General features: G+C 40.4%; 1 protein-coding gene across 5 annotated transcripts in view; it reads left to right on the top strand.

Annotated features, from left to right (window-relative positions):
* Positions 1-14,557, top strand: part of LOC134340331 (rho GTPase-activating protein 23-like) — a 490,201-nt gene extending 475,644 nt beyond the window's left edge. For all 5 annotated transcript variants that reach the window (XM_063037438.1, XM_063037439.1, XM_063037437.1 and 2 more), the window contains 2 exons: positions 5,198-5,229; positions 6,868-14,557. In XM_063037438.1, coding sequence (XP_062893508.1) covers positions 5,198-5,229; positions 6,868-8,565 — 1,730 coding nt within the window. In that variant the 3' untranslated portion in view covers positions 8,566-14,557. The remainder of the gene's footprint in view (positions 1-5,197; positions 5,230-6,867) is intronic.
* Positions 14,558-16,524: the final 1,967 nt, after the last annotated feature.

A 16,524-nucleotide genomic window follows, 5' to 3' on the forward strand; every position in this document is an offset into this window, starting at 1 on the left:
TATTGAAAATAAATCTTTAAACTTTTTTGCTCTAAGTGAGGTGGTTGGTGTCTAAGCAACACACGCAAGATGCTAGAGGAGCTGCTGGTGTGTGTTGCTTGGATTTCCAGTGTCTGCAGATTTTCTCTTGTTTGTGGTTGGTGCCTAATTCTGATTAGTCCATTGAGGAATCATACCAGACCATGGAAGTCCCAAAAAATAAGAGATCATCAGCAGATGAATTGCTTTGGTCTCTTGTATCAGCACTTTGGGATTTATACACAAAACAATTGAACTGATTGGTATATTTCCATGCTGCTTTCATGCCCTCCCATAGCACTATGTTGACATACCTTTGCTGCTGTAGAACAATTTTTAGGTCCGTTTACTGTCCAGAGGGAATATGTTCATTTCTACATTGCTTACTTTGAAGGTCAAAGTAAATTTATTATCAAAGTACATATATGTCACCACATACTACCCTGAGATTCATTTTCTTGCAGGCATTCACAGTAGAACACAGAAATACAATAGAATCAATGAAAAACTACTGACGAGCAACCAATGTACAAAAGAAGACAAACTGAGTGTACAAATACAAAAAAAGTAAATAGTACTGAGAACATGAATTTTAGAGTCCTTGAAAGTGAGACTGTAGGTTGTGAAATTAATTCAGTGTTGAGGTGAGTGAAGTTACCCACGCTGGTTCAGGAGGCTGATTGTTGAAGGGTAATAACTTCCTGAACCCGGTGGTGTGGGACCTAAGGCTTCTGTACCTCCTTCCTGATGACAGCAGTGAAAAGAAAGTATAACCTGAATGGTGGGGGTCCTTGATGATGGATGCTGCTTCCTTGTAGATGTGCTCAGTGGTGGGGAGGGTGTTGCCTATGATGGACTGGGCTGTATCCATCACTTTTTGTAGGTTTTTTCTTCCTCTGGCATTGGTGTTTCCATACCAAGCAATGATGCAACCAGTCAGGATGCTCTGTTCTGGGTTTCATGGGGTATGTGCTCTAGGTGTTGTTCATTTAAAATGGGGTATGCACACTGAAGTTTACGAACTAGCGTTTCATTAATAATACAATGTTTAGGAAATTTGTTGTACATTAATATTAAAACTAAGAGGTAGGAGACTGTGAACTAAGACAAACACAAAATACTGGAGGAGCTCAGCAGGTCAGACAGCATCTATTGAAAGGAATAAAGAGTCGATGTTTCAGTCTGAGCCGTCGACTGTTCATTTCTCTCCATAGATGCTGCCTGACCTATCTTGTGTTTGTTCCTCTGTATTTCCAGCATCTGCACAATCTCTTGTGTTTTTGAACTAAGTCGTTGCTTACCTCCCAGGACCTGAATTTGTATCCATTCTCTTTGTCTGTTAGCTAAGGCTGCCATGTCAAATGAGTTTTAAGTCAATTCCAATCCATTGCTTGGGTATGGGCCACAGCACAAAGCTACATTAAATGGGCTTGTTTCAAAATCTGATGTGGAAAATGGATAATTTTAGATTGGGTAATGTGATTGGGGCAAAGAGACTGCTAGTGTGAGGCATTCTCTTCCTAGCATAACATGCAGAGTGCTGGTAGAACTCAATAAGCCAGGCAGCATCTGCAGCCTACGTTTCATGTTGAGACCCTTCATCAGGACACTGGGAGGGGGAAGAAGCCAGAACAAGGAGGCTGGGGGAAGGGAAGGAGTACAAGCCGGCAGGTGATAAGGGAATGCTGGATGAAGTGAGAAGCTGCGAGGTGAAAGGTGGAAAAGGTAAAGGGCTGAAGAAGAAGTCTGATAGGAAACGAGAGTGGATAACGGGAGAAAGGGAAGGAGGAGGGGTACCAGAGAGTGATGAGTGGGTGCCAAACTAAACACATCCTATTATACAATATAAAACCTGCTTTAAAAAGCGTGTAAGTGAATTGTTAGAGATGGATCTATTTGAATTTGTAGCTTACACTGACGCATATTACAGGATATTCAAACTCAGAGGCTCCTAACTTGGGGTCCACAGACCCCTTGGCTAATAGTAGGTGTCCATGCCATAAAAAAAGTTTGGGAACCGCTGTTCTAACTTATAAATGATGCTTCTGAATAATTGGTTTTAAACAAGGTCTATCAGATGGTTAGCCTTTGCACAGAGTAGAGAAGTATGAATATCTCACCATATACTACCCTGAGATTCATTTTCTTGCAGGCATTCACAGTAGAATAAAGGAAAACAATAGAATCAATGAAAAACTGTACACAATTATGGACAAACAACCAATGTGCAATAGAAGACAAATTGTGCAAATACAAAAAGAGAAACAGATAGTAGTAATAATAAATAGATAAATAGATAATACTGAGAACATGAGTTGTAGAGTCCTTGAAAGTGAATCCATAGGTTATGGAATCAGTTCAGAGTTGAGTTGACTGAAGCATACTGGTTCAGGAACCTGATGGTGTGGGACCTAAGGCTCTTGAATCTCCCTCCCAATGGAGATGGAGTTTAATCCAGATAAATAGTTGGTGTTGCATTTTTGGAGTACCTATGTGGCTGGCGCATACTCCATGAGTGGCAGTATCCCTGGGAGTATTGAGGAATAGAGGGACCTCACTGACAAATCCGAAGATCCTTGCAGGTGTCAGAGCAGGTAGATAACATTATGAAGACATATGAGATACTGGCCTTTAGTCAGGGTAATTGAGGTTATAGTCCAACTTTATAAAACATGACACAAGAAATTTTGCAGATGCTGGAAATCCAAAGGGACACACACACAAGATGCTGGAGGGACTCAGCAAGTCAGAAAGCATCTATTCAAATAACTAAATAGTGGGTGTTTCAGGCCAAGACTGGAAAGGAAGGGGGAAGACGCAAGAATAAAAAGGTGGGGGGTGGGGAAGGAGGATAGCTAGAAGGTGTACATGGCTGTGCTAGCAAGTCTGGGTAAGTACATGGCCGAATAGTCGGAGGGCAACAGAGATCACAGAGGGGTAGCAGTGGAAGAGGGTCTCACTGAGCTCCCGTCGAAAAGAAGATTTAAACTTCTTCAGGGTATGCATCTCTCAAAGAGACTTTGCAATGGAGCAGCAAATTATAAACACGAGGGGTTCTGCAGATGCTGGAAATCCAAAGCAACATACACAAATGCTAAAACATTGGTCAGATCTCAGTTGGAGTACTATGTGTGGTGGTCACCACGCTATAGGAAATGTGATAGTGAAGAAAGAGAAGGTACAGAGGAGATTCACCAGGATTTTGTCTGGAACAAAACATTTCATTTATGATGACAGACTGGGGCATCTATGTCATAAGCACAAGAGGGTCATAAAATCCTTCACAGTCCTGATGAAGAGCCTTGGCCCAAAAAGTCGGCTGTTTATTCCTCTCTATAGATGCTGCCTTTCGTGCTGAGTTCCACCAGCATTTTGTGCGTGTTATTCAGAACCTGAGTCAGTTGTCCCAGGACAACTGAAGTTTAAGAGGGGACATGATTGAAGTTTATAAAGTCATGAATGGTATAGGTAGGCTAGACTGCAGGAAACCATTCCCCTTACCATTGCTAGGTACACTCCAGGACATAGATCTACATTAAAAGGTAAGAGATTTAGAAGGGATGTGAAGGGGACTTTTTTCACCAAGAGAGTGGAGAGTATCTGAAGTATGTTGTCTGAGAGAGCAGTGGAAGCTGAGTCATTGACAGCATTTAAGGAGAGTCTAAATAAGCACTTGAATCTCTTGCACATAAAAGGCTATGGACCGAGTGCTGGAAGACGGAATTATGGATGGGTAGTGTAGTCATGGTGGGCTGAATGGCCTATTTTCATTTATATGACTTTGAACACGGTAATTAATTTACCAAGATTAAGAACCAGGTGTACTTACTCACCTGTACAAGTTTTTGTACGGAATAAATTCCAACTGCACATTACCATCTTGAGAATATGGAATAATTATTGGAATGATTTGGCTAGGTACAGAACGTAGCAGCTGATTAAACCTGTCCCTCGAACTAAAGTTAGTAAACTTGCGGTTAGTAATATAGAAGCCTCAACCACTGTTCGTTGAAGAAGAGGACAACATACAATACTGTATTGTATTGACTCATCTCGTGTGAGGGTAAATATTTTCCGCTTCACTGGCAAGCTTCTGTTGATGATGAAGGATAAAGGTCTCCCGGAAGCCAAGTATTTTCCCCAGTCGAAGGAGATGGAAAGAGAAAAGAGTACAGTAGATAATTCAACAAAGCTAAACCTCACTAACTTGAGTGGCATTAGCAGAGCCTAGGTCAAAATTGTGTGTTGTTCTGCAAGGGTTGCTGAATGTAAGAAGTCATGACAGAAATAAATGAGATCTCTCACCAAAGATGATAGGTTCTGAGGAAGCACGAAGCCAGGCTTCACTTTATCTGGAAGGTAATCTGTTACTGCTCAGTAAAGTGTTGTACTGATGCCTGTCACCTTCAATGTACAAAGATGCAGCAAACATCCCCCCCTGCAGAATCAACAAATGAGCAGGCTCTGTATTAACAATGAATTATTTCTAATGGGCATGGCTGAATGTGTTTAATAATGTTGAGCGCCTGTTAAACAAGTTTATTTACATATAATCAGGGATTTGCATTTTCAGATTTTGCATACTTGAGATGAACTAATTTACAAAGAATTGATGGAGGTTATAAAATTTGTTGCCTCCGAGTTGCTTTTGTCCAGGGGTTTCCAACCTGGGGTCTGCAGACCCCTCGGTTAATGGTAAGGCTGCATGGCATAAAAAGGTTGGGAACCCTTCCTTTAGTCTATGGGTGTTCCATGTTGAAATGCTGTTATCATCTGGTTTCTCTTTTTTTCACCAGCCTTGGTGACTTAAATTGCATCTATTGTTAGTTATAATAATATGTTAATATACAAATAATATATAAAAACCAGATCCTATTAGTTACCTGTCTATGGTCAATTGCTTTTATTTTATTCTCTGGTTTTAAGCAGACAATCCTCAGTTCTGTTAGAACGACCAATGATGCCAATAAATGCTGAAAATGCAAATAGATGCATATAATTTTGAAGTTCATTGCCATGCTGTGATCTCCATGTTGCAGAGAGCACTGCTTTATTTGTGGCCTGTTCTGTTGGCTGTGTTTTGTCATGTGACTCCTAACCTAACCATTAATAACGTTGCAGTGGTAACTATTAAGCTGAGTCACTCCTAATTGGTGCTATTTTTCTGTTGAACTTGCAGATTCGACCACAAGTGATTCAGCAAAGTCCAAGGTAAGGGTTAAAATATTTCGAGACTTCTATAATTCAACTATTTCACCAACAATTGTGTACGTTATTTCTTTGTACCATTTTTTAAGCTCTAAATGTGTGAACTGAGATGGTGTGTGTGTTTTCCATGTATTCTAACTGTACTGAGATACAGATTAATCTCACTACTACTAACTAACTCACTTCTTCAAGAAGCTCATGGCTACAACGTTCCTTAAGATTCGGGATTCAAGATTGTTTAATGTCATTTCCAGTGTAACGGAGAATGAAATAATTCTTACTCCGGACCCAATGAAGCACAAAAGAACACAATCATAGAAAACTCAATAAATATAAATAGATAAGATAGCTTATATACATAGATTGATTGTATGTCCATAAAGTGATGCTAGGCACAGGAGTGTCTGTACATACGGTGACTCTGACAGGAAATGATTAAGTAGTGGTGGTTGGGGGTGTGGTGGGGTGGGTTAGTGGGTAGAGGTGTTGATCAGCCTTACTGCTTGGGGAAAGGAACTGTTTTTGAGTCTGGTGGTCCTGGTGTGATGCTACATGGCATCCTCCCTGATGGGGTAAGGACTTTATTCCTTCCCAGAACCTACAGATTTCTAAAATACTCGGTTACTCATGCTCCATATAAATAATTTCTGTGCCTCTTTACATCTGGCGTCCAGAATTTATCTCATTTTTTAAAAACAGCTCATCTGCATTTGTAATTGCATTTTATTTAGAAGCAGAATTACACTGTTCAGTCCATCTAGTCTGCTCCTTCATTCCAACATGGCTGACTTATTATCCCTCTCAATTCCATTCTCCTGCCTTCTCCCCGTAACCTTTGATGTCCTTACTAATAAAGAATCTATCAATCTCTGCTTTAAATATACTCAGTGACTAGGCCTCTACAGCCATCTGTGTCAACGAATTGCACAGATTCACCACCCTCTGGCTAATCTGAGACTGTGCCTTTTGGTCCTAGACTCCTCAACCTTAGGAAACATCCTTTCTGCGTCTACTCCAGATTGCGGTTCTACTCCAGTCCATGCAAAACAGAGATTTACAATGCATGTGGTACAGCTTAATTTTTTTTTTAATCCATATTTACAAGCAACAAGTGTCTTTGGTAACACTCAAAGGCCATCGGCGGGCTGGGGTATAACATTATTCAGCTGCACAACAGCCCTCGGGAAGAAGCTGTTTTTCAGTCTTACTGTCTTGGCTGAGATATTTCTGTATCTCCTACCAGATAGCGGGAGATTGAACAGACAGTGTCCAGGCTAGGATAGGTCTTTAATGATATTACGAGCATTGAGAGTTGTAGATTGTCTCCAGGGCTGGTAGCTGTGTCCCAGTGATGTGCTGAGCCATCCTAATCACCCGTTGGAGTGCTTTGTGATCTGTCTTGCTGCAGCTGGAATACCAGACTGTCATTCCATATGTCAGTATGTCAGATGGATGTGCCCTCTATTGCACATCGATAAAAGTTAGCCAGTAATTTTTGGGGCAGATTAACTCTCCTTAAGCATCTCAGGTATACCCAATGACTTAGATTCCAGGATGCCAATATATTCATATTTTTCTTTTCTTATACACTTCTCTCTTGTTCACTGTTTGTGGGACTAATTTTGTTGTGTTTTATTGTAGGGATCATGGGGATCTAGGAAGGAGCTCTACAACAGGGAGCTTGTGATGTCAATCTTTGCAGCTGCCAACCGTAAGAGGAAGAAAAAAGAGGCGAAAATGCTTGAAAGCAGCACAGATGATGATTCCGAACACGAACCTATTAAGGCTATTAACAAAGAGAGATTATTAGACAAGAAGGGAATGGACAGAAAGAGGGATGTAGCAGGAGAGAAAGAGAGGGAGCTGGATAATAGCAGGAAGAGAGAGGTGGAGCCAATTGCTAGTAAAGAAATTCGGAAGAAAGTAGGAGAATCTAATTATTCCACCCAGCACTGCAATCAAATATCTCCATGGGAGAGTGAGGAAGCTAAACTGGACTCTTCATGTAAACCACACATCAGCCCATCTTCAGTTGGTACCGATCGTTCCTTAAAAGAAGGAGTCACCCTCAAACTTCTCAATTCAGACGGAAGAAGAAAATGCACAGGTCATGAAACAGCTATCCCTGGTCCTCAGTGTTACAACAACAACGAACAGTTTCCCAAAAGCCTCAAGCTGAAGATGTGGCGTACACCTGAAATGGAGCACAAGGAGCTGATCGCCACTGATGCCAGCTCAATTGTTTCAGGCTATTCCACCATTTCGTCCATAGCAACAACCCTAGATCATAACATCTGTCCTGAAGTGCAGTCCATTGCTGAGAGCAGGGGCGACGAAGCTGACGATGAAAGAAGTGAGCTCATCAGTGAGTGTGGAGGTCAGATCGAAACAGACAATGAAAGTGGCTACCTCACACGCACGCTGCCAGGCAAAGCTTCGAACTCACAGCAGACTTCAGGAAGATTTTCTCGCCGTGAGTCAGACAGTAATACAAGCTCTGACAAAGAAGGGATTGCAACACAGAAATTAAGCAATATGCCGTCTTTTAATTCCCACAGGTTAATTCAGTGCGATACCTTGGCTAGAAAGAAATTGACCAAACCTAAAGGTGCAAATGAACTTAGCGCAAAGATCAAAGAAGATGAAGAGACTTCATTGGTTGCAAATCTGTATCATGATTCAAATCAACCCAATTCCACCAAGACACACGATTTCCTCAAGACTGATTCAAACAAGGAGGATCCAACCAAAGTTTCAAAACGAATACTGACTGATCAAACAAAAGCTAGGCTGAAAACCTCAGCAGATGATATGTTTGGAGTAGGGCTAAGGAAACAGAACTCCCCGGAGACCCGGAGAAAGAAGAACATTAGAAGGAGACACACGGTAGTGGTACAGAATGATTTATCAGAGTTTCACTTCAGAGAATGGAAAGAAGAACAGCTAGGATTGAACAAAGACTGTAGCCATCGAGGGGGAAAGCCTTCTAACATGAGCCAACTAAAGCAGAAAGTTGATTCCTGGGAGACTTCTGATCCGGGGGAAAGCATGCAGCCAGATATAGAACCTAAACCCAAGGCAATATTCAGACCAGATGATCTAGATGCACAGTATTGTCCCAGTCATCGGAGTGGAAATTTGCAATCTGAACAGCCAGCATCCAGTAATAAGACTTTGAGTAGCAATGCAAGTTCAGAGCTTTGTCAGCCGGCCTTGTCATCTTCACCATCAGCTAGCTCGACATCAGGTCCGCTTAGAGACAGTGACTCGAATACTAAGTCCACAAGCGTAAAGCCTCAAAGACATTCGACCTCATCTCGATTTCATCAATACCTTTGATGGAAATTGATTAGTGCTAAAACTTTCAGCAGCTGGGCCAATGGTGAGGGTTTACTTCTCCCCTAGTAACAGGCGGAAAACAGCTGATTGTTGGGGACATCAAAAAGCTCTCTTTTCTTTAGAGATGTTTAATGATAGAATCCGGCAGTCCCAGAAGCATTGACTGTATTTTTAAAGTTATTTTCTATCAATCTTCCTTCACTTAACCATTTTATAGAAAACTGAAAGGCTCTGCTGTTCTGTATTTTTTTGGGATGCACACACATTTCAGCAAGATGGATTTTTTAAAGAAAAAAAGCAGGTAATCGTAGGGAAATAATATTTGAAATAATGTCGTATTCATTACCAAAACCACCTAAACCTTGCTGTCTGTGCAGGCATGAATGATGTCCCATCGGAGTAGCCAAATTGGCGGGCAGTGGTCTTTTAGACAACTAAATAATTTCTCTGTAAATTCCAGTGGCTTTGTGTATGAGATGTCCTGGTGAAATATCCCAAGAAATATAGCTGATTGGGGTTTTTATTTATTTAAAATGGTGTTTTCCAGAAAGAAAACTAAAATCAGTACCTGCTTCAAAGATATCCGAATCAGTATCTGAATGACACCAACTGTCATAACATTGTTTTAGTGAAGAGTCTGTCCCCTAGACACTGATCATTAGAATATTGTTCTCATGAAGGGTCAGGTCCCCAGCTGACTTTCTCTTTACAGTTGTTGTATATGTTCATGATAGGGGGTTGTTAACAGTACGGGGCTGGTCAAAGTGGGTGTGGGCTAAAGAGAGTGATATCAAGTTAGGCACTCGGGAGTGTAGCTGCAGAATTCAAAGGGCTTTGCTGGCTACTAATATACTGCTGCTAGTTTTGAACTTGCTTTGCTAACCATCCATGTTTTGGTGCAGTTCAAGTTCAAGTTATCGTCATTCAACCATACTGCCAAATGAAACAACATCCCTCCGGACCAAGGTACACAGCACAGTACCTACTGTATAACTCACACATAACACATAAAGTAATATTACCACAAGTAACTTAATAAATAATAAATTATATTCCAGAAGAGTGACAGTTAACATAAGGTGCATTTACGATACAAGTTAAACAGTAAACGATAATGGTGCTCTTATGTGATGAGACCTGGGTGGTGGCAGGGAGTTCAGTAGTCTCACAGCCTGGGGAAGAAGCTGTTTCTCATCCTAATAGTCCCTGTCCTAATGATATGGTACCTCCTGCCTGATGATAGGAGGGCAAAAAGATTGTGGGATGGATTGTGGAACCAGTTTAACCTTGATTAGCTGGGCGTCCACACCACAACTTGAATAACTTTCTTATCCTGTTTTCACAAAGGGCATGTTTCAGCTATCCAAGAGGAAGGGAATGATTTGGTGATAGACAGGGCACTTAAACCCAGATGTATTTAGGAAGTTATTTAAAATACTATGTACATATTGATAGGTACTGAAGCATTGCTTTTCACTGACCCACAGCAGCACCGTGTTGGCTCGTGAACCTTCATTACTTTGACCTCCATTTCCTCATTAATTTGAGTTCCTCACTAACTAAGGTAATTAAGATGTGACACATAGGGAGCAAACTCAATGCCATTTTAGTAGAGTTTTATTTTTAAGTGAATTTCATCTTTGTTTTTAAAATATATTTAAAATTTTCACCCTTTCCTTCCTCGAATTTTATCTATGTTAAGCTCCCCCCCCCCATTCCTTAAATACGAGTGAGCACAGGTGATTTGCTTGTTAGCTCAATGTGAACAGTTGTTATGAGGGACAAGAAGAGGTACGGGTAGTTTTGTGGTATTAGAAATGAATCTGGATTGCAGATCCACTGTGCTCTAAGCCTCCTGTGATGGCACGAGTTCATTTCAATTCATGCCATGTCCACATGGTCCTGATTTTGAGAGATTTCTGATTGAAAGAGTAAGTCAGAAATAAAATCCTTCTCTGACAGGCCTCAATCTTTTTAACAGAAATTAATCTCTCCAAAGCTATTAGTGGTCAATTAACATACCATGTGACTGTCATCTGTGGGCACCTCTGCAGCCCTTGATTTCAATGTCTTAAAGTGAAAGACAATAGATTGCAGGGAGTGAAGCGCATGGGTTGCAAATACAGTTGATTCCGGTTAATTGGGACACATCGGCCCCAGTGCATTTTGGCCTAATTAAGCGGCTGCTCCAATTAACCAAAGTTTCATGGAAATGCTGTAGTAAAAAGGCATAAAAAATACAAACTAAAGTTTAACTGAGTAACAAATTATGTATTTAAATGGAATACAGAACAAATTAGAACACTATCAATACTACTACAGTTCTATAAAACTGTGTATTAGATCCTAATAGTTATTGATGGAGGAATTCATCCAGCGTACACTGCTGTGTTCTTTTGATTGACTGTAAATGAACAAAATCAATGGAGACACCTGGTGTAGATAATGGACTGCCTTCATACAATACTATCGATGACTACATCCTCTAAATCTTCAGTTTCATTGTAACATTCAAGATGATTATCAATACCTTCAAATTCTAAGTGGTTCCTAACATGTTGAAGTAGTGAAATTGTTTAATTTTCATTCCCAGCCATTTCTGGCATCTCCAAGCGTGAATGCTTGAAACTGCAGTGAGCAAAACAGTTCTGAATTGTCTTACTGGCTATGTCTCGCCAGCTATCAGTGACAAAAATCACATGCAACTGATGCTATTTAAAAACTGTTCACCCTAAGCCCGGTGTAGTGTCTAATAACCACACAAGTGGATGTGACTGACTAGTTAGAAACTGTTCGGCAGCAGTCTCCTGTCCCAATTAAATGGCATAGTGTCCAAAATAAAAGAACAAAATCCCAGCTATTTTCCCAATTAGTTTTTGTTCTTTAGTAGTTGCCCATATAAATGGCTGCCCCGATTAAAATGACAGTGCAGTTAACCAGATTCCGCAGTATCCTGGCCGGAGTGCCACAGCTTGTCTGGAACTGAAGCAGAAATGCTGACTGTGCGTTTATATGCTGACTTTGTTGCACTTCAACAACTTCACAATGGTGAATCAGGAGTAGTTTGGAGGAAATTCTCACCCCATCATGTCAGAAATGAGTAAGTTAAAGTCAAAAACACTGCAGATAAATTAAACACAAAATTCTGGAAATACTCAGCTAGTCTGATGCAACCAGTATTTTGGAGATCAGTTTCCAGACGGTTGAAGGCTTCCTTCAACCTGTGGAATATGCTGTGACTTGCTAGTATTTATCAAATGTAGTTTGTTGGCATATTAGTCTGCATTAAATGTTTACTACAGGATTAACTAAATTATCTAGGTGATTAAAGATTTCTACCTAATCATGAGCAAGTTTTGTTCAATGCATATTAGTTTTATGCTATTTAACAACAGATTTAATTTTAATTATTAAGAAATCCGTTTGTAAATAGGATAAATCTATATTGTTTCTTTAATAAAGTATCTATGCTATACTACAACTAATGCACTAATCACCAAAGTATTTATATTTTATACTTATTAACAAAAAACCCAAACTAACAAGTTAAGATTTGCTTTATTTAATTAAAATACCAATCTTAGGGGCACTGGTCTCTGTGTCAAAGTATTTTGTTAACCCATTTTATTGATGAGGGGTGAGTCATGAGAATTGTATACCATTTTTATCCAGGCAGAATTATGACCCTAAAATGTGCTGATGATTTTAATTGACTAGCACAGTGGTATGAATACATTTTTTAAATTGTTGCCAGACAAATTTTTTCTTTGATGATGATGCTTGAACATGGATTTTTAAAGGCTTCATCTTCAAAATGCAAAATGAAGTGGAATTTAATCACAGTGAGAGATATTATGGTAGCAGTTAGGTCTCCAATATGGAAAGGGGCACAATAGTTTTACACACTTCAAGCTATGCTGCATCCAGTTTGTATTGCCACACCAAATAAATCAGTACAAGTCCTTTCTACAGTTGTTCAGTTAGCTAAGGAAATGCAAAATGTCCCACTTGAGCCTCAACTTTGTTGGGTTAACTGATTTCAACTAAGCCATGATTCTTGGCTAACTTCGGCTCACAAGATGCTGAGATACATTTTAGGATGCACTGGGACAAGTCAGTGATGTAACCTGCAGTCATCAGGTGTTTTGGGTCTTTCAGCATCAGACCCCCTTGACCAGGTGACTCAACCAGGGTTGTTCAGGCCCTGGTTTGTGTCCCAGCAGCATTGGTCCATGGGTCACATCTCTGGATCCATGGCTATCAGCAGCCTCTGTGACAACCCTGATGGCTCTTCTGTTCGCAGCCCCCGTAATGCCAAGGAGAGAGTAGTTTCAGCACAGTGAGCAGCCAGCAAAACCTAATTTCTCAGTAGCAAAGCTGACAGTGATAGTTGACAGAGTCTGGAGCCGTCTATTGACATCTTCTTTGGCTATTGCCTCATTGACTGGTATCTGGTATCCCTGGAATAATCTAAACCTATGGGAGAGAGTTGATTTTCTTTACAAAGTGAGGTGGACAGTAAAAGGATAGTTGAGGATGTGAAGTGTGAAGCTGAGAAATTTTATGTCAATATGGAAAGATTAAAAATCATCTTAGGACATTTTATTTACTCAGTTTCTTTTCCATTCACTCCCATGTCTGTGCACTATTCTTCCAGATAGAATAGATACCTGATCATTTCTACTCTGAAACCAGTTGTGACTTAGTTTCCTTGTGCTTTTAAAATTGAAGTCGTCCTGTGACCCCTTTTAGATAATACAAAGAATCCAAATCAGAATCAGGTTTAATATCACTGGCTTATGACATGAAATTTGTTGTTATGCGGCAGCAGTACAATGCAATACATTATAACAAAAACCATAAATGACAGTAAGAAGTACTGTATATACATATATATTTAAAAAGTTAAACAAATAGTGCAAAAAGAGAAAAAAAAGTAGTGAGGTATTGGGTCCATTGCCCATTTAGGAATCTGGTGGCTGAGGGGGAAGAAGCTATTCCTGAATCATTGAGTGTGTGCATTCAGGCTCCTGTACCTCCTTTCCTGATGGTAGCAATGAGTAGAGGGCATGTCTTGGGTGATGGGAGTCCTTAATAAAGGATGCCACCTTTTTGAGGCATCACTCCTTGAAGATGTCCCAGATGCTGGGGAGGCTAGTGTCCACAGTGGAGCTTAACTGAGTTCACAACTTTCTGTAGTGTAATTTTGATCCTGTGCCTTGCCCCCTCCCCCATATCAGTTAGAATGCTCTCCATAGTATATCTGTAGAAATTTACGAGTAAATTTGGTGACATACCAAATCTCCTCAAACTCCTCATGAAATATAGCCACTGTTGTGCCTTCTTTGTAACTGCATCGATATGCTAGGCCCAGGATAGTCCCTCAGAGGCGTTGACACAGGTGTTGAAAGGGATTTCTGTTGCCCTGAATTATCGCTCTACTGATTAATGAGGGATACTTGGGCTTGGGTTCTGGCTCATTGTCTCAGGTTCTCAAGTAAACGTTTACTACCATCTCAACAAGCTGATGGGAGAAGACCTTAGTGTTCTGCTTCAGGATTTGTCCATCACTAATCAACGTGGCCGATTAGGAAAAGGGGAGGTGCAACGAGACCTGGGTGTCATTATACACTAGTCTTTGAAAGTGGGCATGCAGGTACAGCAGGCGGTGAAAAAGGCGAACGGTATGCTGGCATTTATAGCGAGAGGATTCGAGTACAGGAGCAGGGAGGTACTACTGCAGTTGTACAAGGCCTTGGTGAGACCACACCTGGAGTATTGTGTGCAGTTTTGGTCCCCTAATCTGAGGAAAGACATCTTTGCCATAGAGGGAGTACAAAGAAGGTTCACCAGATTGATTCCTGGGATGGCAGGTCTTTCATATGAAGAAAGACTGGATGAACTGGGTTTGTACTCGTTGGAATTTAGAAGATTGAGGGGGGATCTGATTGAAACGTATAAGATCCTAAAGGGATTGGACAGGCTAGATGCAGGAAGATTGTTCCCGATGTTGGGGAAGTCCAGAACGAGGGGTCACAGTTTGAGGATAAAGGGGAAGCCTTTTAGGACCGAGATTAGGAAAAACTTCTTCACACAGAGAGTGGTGAATCTGTGGAATTCTCTGCCACAGGAAACAGTTGAGGCCAGTTCATTGGCTATATTTAAGAGGGAGTTAGATATGGCCCTTGTGGCTACAGGGGTCAGGGGGTATGGAGGGAAGGCTGGGGTGGGGTTCTGAGTTGGATGATCAGCCATGATTATAATAAATGGCGGTGCAGGCTCGAAGGGCCGAACGGCCTACTCCTGCACCTATTTTCTATGTTTCTATGTAAGAGCATCCTATCGAGAAATTTTACACAGATTTCCTCCTGGACACAAAAAGAAAGAATGGCTTACCTAGCCAACATTTTCATAGGAAACCACAAAATAGGGGATTGCAATCATTACATAATAATAGCAACAACTAAATATACAATTTGGGGATTAAATGCTCATCAAATTAGACTTTGCATGCAAAGCAAGAGTAATTAATTTCACCCCATGCCATTTAGAACACAGGACACAAAAGCCCGAACTTAGTAAATTTGTTGGATATTTTGAAGGTTTTGTTTTTCTCTGCATGTCATATTTGGATAGGTCTGGCTAAATTGGAACACAATTTAGTATTGTTTATTCCATTTTAAATAATCAGTAAAGTGCATTTGATAACGTTACCATAGACTCAAGTAAAGGTAGGTAGTTTAGAAAGATTAAGTAGTCCCATGCTCCTGTCAGAACTCTTTCAAACCATAAACTCAGGATGCTAGAAATCCAGAGCAACACACACAAAATATTGGAGGAACTCAGCAGGTCAGGCAGCATCTATGGAGAGGAATAAACAGCCAACTCGTTGGGCCAATATCCTTCATCAAGACTCATTCAGTCCTGATGAAGGGTCTCAGCTCAAAACGTCGACTTGGCATCTATGGAAAGGAATAAACAGACGACATTTCAGGCGGACTTGTATGTGACAGCTGGGCTTGGTTTTATGGTGTCACTCACATCAGTTTAATGCATCAATTGGTTTCTCCTCAAAAGTGGACAATTTCCATAACTGGGAACTACTGTTTATTATTTTACTCCGTTGGGAAAGGAGTTTACATTCCCTCACTCACTGGCCAGCCCATCACCTCTTCTTTCCAAATACCACATCCAATTTTTTCCTACTCATTCAGTTATGGGAATATATTCCCCTTGGTCAGAACAGTGTTTATGCCCCACAGCCATACTGTGCCCTGGCTATCTTTTATCCTTTATTCAGCCTTGATTATCTAACTTGATGCTGTTGTATTACCATATGCAATGGCAGTATTCATGCCCAACAGTGCCCAATGTCTCAGCAAAAGTATAATGCAAATGCACATCATTTCTTCAGAATCAGAATTGTGAAATTTGTTCTTTTACTGTCACCTCCAACCAGAGATCATCTCAGATGGATTTCTTGTATGACAACAAACTGTCTGTCATTAGCTCTACACATATGTTTTTTCACTAGTTACACTAATGTCTCTTGATCTGTCTGTCACCATCTGATTAGAAGAGATATTCTAGATCTGTTTGCTTGCTTGTTTCTGTAATGCTAAGCTGGGGGGGGGGGGGCAAAAAAAAACTTTTACGTTACAAATTCCAAGTAGGAGTTCAGGGTCAGTTTAAAGAGTCCATTGAAAACAGGGGTAGAAACTACATAATTAATATTTTATTGGTATATTGGAATGCATTTCTTTCTTAACAATTCATATTTTATAGGTATATCAGAATACATCCCTTAATAATTCTATTTAAAAAGATTGACTGTTTTTAAAATGTAATTGATAAGTCATTCATTCACTGATAATTGTAGCAAACAGATTTTGTTCTCTGACAAATGTATTATTTCCATAAATAGCTAAAATGTGGAGGAATGGACAGAGGATGTTAGGG

Source organism: Mobula hypostoma, chromosome X1 (assembly GCF_963921235.1).
Source record: "Mobula hypostoma chromosome X1, sMobHyp1.1, whole genome shotgun sequence".
NCBI classification, from domain to species: domain Eukaryota; kingdom Metazoa; phylum Chordata; class Chondrichthyes; order Myliobatiformes; family Myliobatidae; genus Mobula; species Mobula hypostoma.